Source organism: Austrofundulus limnaeus, unplaced genomic scaffold (assembly GCF_001266775.1).
Source record: "Austrofundulus limnaeus strain Quisiro unplaced genomic scaffold, Austrofundulus_limnaeus-1.0 Scaffold89, whole genome shotgun sequence".
In the NCBI taxonomy this organism is placed as follows: domain Eukaryota; kingdom Metazoa; phylum Chordata; class Actinopteri; order Cyprinodontiformes; family Rivulidae; genus Austrofundulus; species Austrofundulus limnaeus.
Window position 1 is genome coordinate 850,615 of NW_013952491.1, and position 8,026 is coordinate 858,640.

Consider the following 8,026-nt stretch of genomic DNA (forward strand, 5'->3'; position numbering starts at 1 on the left):
ACTCAAATCACCGTTCTTCCCCATACTGATGCTCGGTTTGAACTGCAGGAGATTGTCTTGACCATGTCTACATGCCTAAATGCACTGAGTTACCGCCATGTGATTGGCTGATTAGAAATTAAGTGTTAACGAGCAGTTGGACAGGTGTACCTAATAAAATGGCCGGTGAGTGTACATCATCTGCAAAAAACTAGAGACGAGACCCATCCTGTTCATAATGCAGGCTGAGATTCTGTGGCCCCAAAGTCAATAAATGAGATCAAATTTGAGCCAAAAAATGTGGTTTGGTTCTAGTGAGATCAGACAGTTCTTGTAAGCTGCCTGGCACCCTATTAACCCCACCCCCACAGCACCTGCCACAGAATGACTCAGGTAACACAGCTGAAGGCTTTCTCCAGGTCCACAAAAGGACCAGAGGTCGCTGACCCTGTTCCTCATGACCCACTGTCCAGCATGACTTAACTGTGTCCCTGCTTCAGAACACCTGATTCAAATAATTTAATTACCTGCTCAGAATGTCATCAAGTCTACAGACGATCCCTCAGTTATTTCAGTCGGTTTTGTTGAAGCAGAGAAACTTATCACGTGTCAAACTCAAGGCCCATAGGTCAAATGTGGCCCGCCACAGCATTTTATGTGGCCCACGAGAGCTTTAAAGATGTATCAATGTCTTAAAATAATCTGCTTTAAAGCCATGGCCATAAACAACATCTCCCATAATGCAATTTGACTATTTGATCTTTTTGTAAATTACTATTGTTTGAATTTATTATTGGGGAAAAAGGGAGAGATATAAGATAGTTTCCTTTTTTCTGCTGCCTTTCATTTAATTTGTGTTTTTTTTTCTTCTAATGTATATATAATAATTTTGTTTTAAATTCAATTAATAAATCTTTAAAAAATGGCATCCCACCACTAGGTGGAGCTCCACAGGGTTCAACCGGGGACAGGGTTAGCTGATGAAATTTGAGTGTAAAATCTTCTTTTCACTGGCTACACTTGCTGCAGCTCATTTATAATGGGAAGTGGGAATTTCCCACTTACATGTCGTAAATTGAAAGTGGAATGCTCCTCCAGTGGGAATTCCCCGTTGGAAAATGGGAGAGTTCAGAAGTCAAGACGGCGGCCACTCACCACAACTCAGTGAGTAAAACTCTCCTACTTTTACTTTTAATAGTATTTCTGTTTAATTTATTTCACATTTAGTCAGTCATATACACGTAGTACATTTCAGCGTTTATAAAAGGACGTGTTAAAACACTGTTTCTATGCAGGAAATACCACGTAGAGCTCAGTTAGTGTTCATTAGCAGTGCTCAGGAGCATGTTTCTTGTTTCGTTGAAGTTTATTACAACCATAATGCTCATGTGGCCATCTGTGAAAATTAATTTTGACACCCCTGATCTAAAGCACGCAGGACAGAGGGTCAGGAGGAACAGGGTTGAAGACCTCTGGACTAGACTGTCAAATTCCAACGATCCACCTCAGGAACTCTGTAGAAATGAAGATAAACAAAACCCGAGAGACTCCCAACAGCCTGATCTGAAAATTAAAAACGTCTATCTCTCTGCCCACCCCAAACGAATCTACGTGGACTTAAATAAAAACGGTGTTTGTCTTACACGACTGTGGTACACTGGAGGGGGTCTGTAATTTGCTGGGACTCAGACCGCCCGCTGGAGGACCCATCGTCAGACTAGCGGCGAAGCGAGTCTCGAGCTGGCTGCTCGTCGAGGACGTCTCAGGGACGGACGTGTCATCGTGACGCTCGGACAAACACGTCTGTTCATCCCAGCTGAGATAAAATAAAGAGACAGCTGAGAGCCTAAACTGTAAAGCTTCTGTGGATTTCAGACTGATTAGATACCCGTCTGAAGAAGTGCTGCAAAAGAATTTCTGGATCCCGTTCACAAGCTCGCCTTTTTCCAACTCATCAACTGAAGGTGTGGACGAACCGACAAACCTGAGAGTAAAGATTTTAAAAAAATAGTTAAGACGTCCGAACAGCAGCTGGTATGAAGGAGTTATATGGGATAAATCTTGTTCCAGCAGGAACTGAATTTGAATTGCTCAGATTGAATCTGAATGTGCATCATTTGAAATTGAATGCATTGGTTTGAAAATGAATTTTACTCAATTTAAACTGAATTTAAAGTTTTGTATTTGAATTAATCTGCTTTGAAACCATATTTTGGTTTATTAAAAATTACGTTTTGCTACTTTTACTTTCAGTTCCATAATTCAGATTTTTGTGTCACATCCTGGTCCTTGAGAAAGCCAGGCAGAGTAATTAAACACAGATCCACAGATTTATGTTTCACTTTGGTGAAGTTTCCCTTCTGTATGTAACAGAGTTGATGCAATCCACTGTAAAAGTGACAAAAACAGACAAAGTTATTTTATTGCAGTGATTAATTTGACCTATATGTAGAAAATGTTACATTTACATCACATCATGGATCGGTCAGCAGCAGCATCTGATCAATATGTGATCCATGATGTGATGTAAATGTAACATTTTCTACATATAGGTCAAATTAATCACTGCAATAAAATAACTTTGTCTGTTTTTGTCACTTTTATGGTGGATTGCATCAACTCTGTTACATACAGAAGGGAAGTGATAAATCTGTGGATCTGTGTTTGATTACTCTGCCTGGCTTTCTCAAGGACCAGGATGTGTGACACAAAAATTTGAAATTCGGAACTGAAAGTGAAAGTAGTCAAACTGAATTTTTAATAAAGCAAAATACAGTTTCAAAGCAAATTAAGTCAAATAATTAAATCTAGTTTCAATTTAGTGAAATTTATTTTCAAACCAATGCATTCAGTTTCAAATTATGCACATTCAGATTCAATCTGAGCAATTCAAATTCAGTTCCTGCTGGAACAAGATTTATCCCATACAGTTAAATCATGTCCAACCTGTAGAGGGCGCTCTTGCTGTCCTGGAATACATCCCGGTTTTTGTTTTTGCCGAACACTTTTGTTCCCACGGCCTCGAACACCTTACACTGCAGCAACGCCTGGCACACACACACCACTTTGTCCCGTGACACACTCGCACCTTCAAACAGGAATAAACATCACAAAACATTAGAAATAATGTAATAACTCAAATACTCGCTATGAATGACTCGGCTACTTCCACATCAATATTTAGCTCATCTGCTAATGTTTAGCCGTGGCAGCCATCTTTAATTTGACTGCCTCCAAAAGCCAATCAGTTTATGTTTGAGCCGATGAATACAGCGGTTCGTGAGATATTTTGCTAACAGAGAGACACACGGACACGAGCAAAGACATCATCCGCCTTTTGGCAGCAGATAATCCGGAGTGTCACCCATGACGGTACTCACCCTCAAGGCCCCTGGCGTTGGCGAGGTGTTCTGCCACAACGTCCGCGGCCTCCGAGCCGAGGAAACACTCGTTGTGGGACTTGAGGTGGACAAGTCTGCGTTTCACCGTCACAGTGGACCTGAGGTGGGACACGATGCCGCTCCATATGGACGAGGACTGCACAGGCTTGGTGGTCCCTCCTGGACCTACAGGGCGGCAAGAAGCACAATGCTGGATTAAAGCTAAAAGAAGCCAAATTTAGCTTAAAAAAAGTAAAATAATTAGCTAATATTAGCTTGACTGAATGTTAACACAACAAGACTGATGTTAAAAGGTAATTCCAACATTTTAAGCTAAAATATTGTTGAGTTCATCCAGGGGTGATGCCAACCTTAATTTTATCTCATTATCTTTAAAATTGACTGGATTAAAACTATTTTGGTGTAGGCTAAATCGCATTAGCTTTGGTGGCCATCTTGAAAGTCTTAATCAGTAGATGTTCATCCTTGGGTGACTTTCTGAAAGTTTTGTGAAATATTTTGCTAACAGACAGAGCTGGCTCCAGATGAGGGCACCATTTTAAAAACAGACCACATCAAGTTTTAGACAAATAAAACTACACAGTTATGTAAATGTTGCCAGTGTTGTATAAAATACCACAAAGTGATACTTGAGTACAAGTATCTTACCTAAAAATTACTTTTGTGAAAGTTGAAGTCATCTTTAGGAATATTACTTGAGTAAAAAATCTTAAAGTATCTGATATTTTTTGTACTTAAGTATTAAAAGTAAAAAGTATTTATTTAAAATGAGCAGTTAGATTTTCTGTAATGACGTTTATTAGGAGGTGACCTCCCCAAAAATGCAGAAATGACTGTTTTATATTAAAATAATTAATTGATATTAAATTTAGGATGCACTAGTCCAGCTGTTTCAGTTTATATACACATATCAAGGCTGCACAAAACTTTCCCCCAAAATGAAAATCTATCTGAGGGCTGCGGCCAAATGTAATAATTTAATTCATGAAATACAAATACTAAGTACAGTCCTTTTATTTTAATCCTGCTGGAGTGTGACATGATTTGTTTGTGTACAAACTAATACGCTATCAGAGTTTTATATATTTATACTTCTCATTAAACCACAGTTAAATTCACTCTAAGAGGCACAGTTTATATGGATAGTTTTTATTTTTTACAATAAGTTGCAATGAAAACAAGCAAAATGAACAACTTTCTACTTCTTGCCTTTTTTTAAATGTAAGGAGTAGAAGTAAAAAGTAGGCTGAAAAATAATTACTCAAGTAAAGTACAGATACCCAAAAATTATACTTAAGCACAGTAGCAAAGTATTTGTACTTAGTTACTTTACAACTCTGAATGTTGCCCACATGATGTGATATGAAACAATATATTCCCCTTATTGATTAAACTAAGGCAGGACCGTCATATTTACCCTCCAGGTGTTTCTACTTTAAAAGAAAAACACATTTTAGAAAGACAGAATTAGGACAAACCACAGGACAGCTCCTCTGACATCAGAAACAGGAATATAATTATATTTAACGAGTTAAACTTTTTTTGTTTTTCCAAGGAAGAACCCAGAAACCTCGCCACCTGCGTGCTCTTTGACTCTTTAAACACTAATTGGCTCACCTTGAGGACGCACGCACAGTTTCTCTGCCAGGTTCAGGGCTGCAGCTCTCTCTTTGATTGAAGACATTGTTTTCTGTTTTAAATAATGGACGTGAAAAACCGAGGAAGCAGACTGAGACAAACAAACACGCCGCGGGTTCGGGTGCAGTTTTAGGTGACAGCCTCTAGGTGGCAGCACTGACCAGATGAGGCTTCTTCAAATTAGGGTTTGCTTCACAATAAATCTTTATTTATTACAGGTTTAATAAAACTTTTGTGAACAGTAATGACAGTAAATAAGAAAAATGCAAACAGAGCAGTAAACATAAAAAAACAAGTGGTTGTTGAAATAGAAAATAAGATTAAATCACATCACAAAAATCTCAAACATTATAGAATGGAAACAAAAATGCAAATGAAGATAAAATTCTGTAACAATTTGAATAAATTAGAGTTATTTTATATTAATTACGTATCAGTTTATTTCCAAATACTCATCATTGAGAGGTTTTACACCATGCTGCATTCACGTGCTCCAGGAAATATCAGCTTCATGTGAGCCACAAGGATGGGAAGACACAGAAATCATGTGTAATTTTTTTCCTTTTATTTATTACCATTACTTTTAGACTCTATTTGCTTGTTGAGTCTAAAATCTCTCATTCTGACCTTAACTATTACTCTTTATAGAAATAAATAACTGCAAAAAAACTTTGTACATGAGAGCAGGAGGAAAATAAGGCTTGATGAGCAAACCTTTTGTCACATTACAGTTACTGCATATGCACAAATTTCTTTAAATAAAAAAACAAATATGTCACACTGTAATAAAAAAAAAGATATCAGCTTTTATTAGACCAGCACAGGTGGGACAAACTGACAACAGTTTAGTTGTATTATTATCATTTGATTTGGGAACAAGCAGCTGGGAGAAGATGGGGCAACTATAAATCAATTAATGAAATAAATGTAAATATGAAACAAGAAAATATTCAGTTTTTAATACGACATTTGTAAAGGCATTCAGTAGGCCTACACATTTAGACATGATAATATAAACAAAATTTTTTATTTAACCATGTGATTTTTTTTATTTTAGACACATTTGTGGATTTATTTCATTGGAAAGGCCTAAATGTTTCATAAAATTAAAAAGGCATACTTTTTTTTAATAAAGGTACCTACCCATAGATGTAATGTGACTGCGCAGTGCGCATGCGCACACAGATTCTCTAACAAAGCGCGTGTCCGAATCCAGGTGCTAATTGTGCGACTCTTTTCTTCTCAGCGTAAGTTTCTACAGTTTTTATATTACTGCAGCTGTTCATTTCAGTACAATTTTATACATATTTTAGCGTTTATATTCATGATATATAAATACTGTGTATACATTTGTACACAGAAAGACGCTAACGTCGCCATTTTTAGCCGGGCAGCTAAAGTCGGAAGGAAAATGCTAATTTGGCTAATCATGCTAATGTTAGAGCTCAACACTGCTGTTATGATTTTACTATTATCACTGTAATTATACTTTGTTTATAATAACTTTAGAGAGGTAGTAGCTATGATACATATACTTTTTATTTACTATTAACCTGTGTATTAGTTTGTCATTTACTAGCCAATTTATTATGTAATTATTTACTAGCTAATCTAGCTAGTAATTAGCATGCTCATTTAGCTAGTTTAGCCCCATCACTTTGATGTTTGTTTTAACACATAAGACACTTAAATATTTAGAACAATGAGTTCTTAATTTGTTTTTTAATCTAACTTTTACATATCTAATAAAAAATTACAGATGGGGGAAAAAACAACATACAAAGCTTTAATTTTAACATTTGATGTTTTGCTGGGCGTGAAAAGAAAAAGTTGCAAAATATATATCTTTTCATTTACATGTTTATGTTAAGCTTTAATAGTTTTTTTTTGCAACAATCCATGACATGTTATATTTTATTTTATTTTTCTTTCCCATGAGAAAGCTTTCTTTAGTACACAAAAACTTAAGTTACACTCTGATAAAATGTATTACTACAAGATCAAATGTTCTGTTCTGTGTGTAACAGAACTCAGTTGAAAGTATCAAACTGCCTTTATAGAATTGTTCCAGTTTAATGGCTGACACTTTGATTTGTCTTTGTGGTATAAAGATATTGGTTAATACCTGCTCAGCTGAATCAAAAAAAAAAAAGGCAAATAAAAACATTGTGTCTTACTCCGTTAGTCACCTTCACATTCACACTGCATCATCTCTTTGAAACTCTTAACACATATTTGCACTTCCTCCTTAGCCTGGGGTCACAGTTTCTTTTTATGTTTGTTGCCCCATTGTATCAGGGATCATTTAATTCCCCAACATGATTGATACTGGTGCAGTTTAAATGTGAGTAAAGAAAAAAAAAACAGATTGGTTCTATTAAGAGATCAGTGGCTAGTGGAGACCTCCTACCTAAATAGTCCCACTAGGTGTGTGTTTGCAATGAGCAGTGTCACTTTCTTGCTTATGTTTGAGGTGAAAGAGGCAGTTGCAGAGAATCATCCACAGGTCAAATTAAATAACCAAGATAATTTAAAAAGCATTGACAGTGCAATTTGTCCTCTCGGTGTTATTACTCTGACCCCTATTAGCGTCAATGGGCAGGTTCATTTTACCCTCCACGGCTTGTCGTGATGTTATCTTCTCTCTGCAATGGAAGTAGTGTAAAACAAAGAAAGAAAACCTCTAATGGTCAATTTAGAGACATTAGGTTAGATTACAGTGATTGAGAAGCGTTATGGGGCTTTATTTTTCCAGGCTATTATTCCCACTAAAATTGCAGATGAGGTTAATTATAGAGCAGCAAGTGGAAAAAAAATACAGTGTTACTGCTTAACCCTCCTGTTGTCTTCGGGTCAAAATGACCCGCCACTGTGTTAAACCCCCCCAAAAAATCCCCTAAATGTTATTTTTTTAACTTGAGATTTTAAGACTTTGCCTAGATTGGCCAAAACAATAGAAAAAGTTAAATGTTGCTTTTATTCACATTTCCATGTAAGCTGTACAAAAA

At 36.5% G+C, this 8,026-nt stretch overlaps 2 protein-coding genes across 4 annotated transcripts in view; one reads left to right on the forward strand and one right to left on the reverse strand.

Moving 5' to 3' along the window:
* The window catches only part of LOC106520210 (DEP domain-containing protein 7), a 13,347-nt gene extending 8,190 nt beyond the window's left edge, over positions 1 to 5,157 (reverse strand). Inside the window, exons 1-5 of one of the 3 annotated variants that reach the window (XM_014012172.1) lie at positions 4,998 to 5,157; positions 3,360 to 3,545; positions 2,926 to 3,067; positions 1,868 to 1,963; positions 1,623 to 1,795 (exon numbers count right to left, since the gene is read on the reverse strand). In XM_014012172.1, coding sequence (XP_013867626.1) covers positions 1,623 to 1,795; positions 1,868 to 1,963; positions 2,926 to 3,067; positions 3,360 to 3,545; positions 4,998 to 5,064 — 664 coding nt within the window. In that variant the 5' untranslated portion in view covers positions 5,065 to 5,157. Of the gene's footprint in view, positions 1 to 1,622; positions 1,796 to 1,867; positions 1,964 to 2,925; positions 3,068 to 3,359; positions 3,546 to 4,858; positions 4,896 to 4,997 lie in introns of those variants that run through there. The other 2 variants (XM_014012173.1, XM_014012174.1) reach the window with 2 other exon arrangements.
* A 1,080-nt stretch (positions 5,158 to 6,237) lies between these two features.
* The window catches only part of ccdc73 (coiled-coil domain containing 73), a 24,882-nt gene continuing 23,093 nt past the window's right edge, over positions 6,238 to 8,026 (forward strand). Inside the window, exon 1 of the mRNA XM_014012175.1 lies at positions 6,238 to 6,265. The gene's annotated coding sequence lies outside the window, so the exon portion shown is untranslated. The remainder of the gene's footprint in view (positions 6,266 to 8,026) is intronic.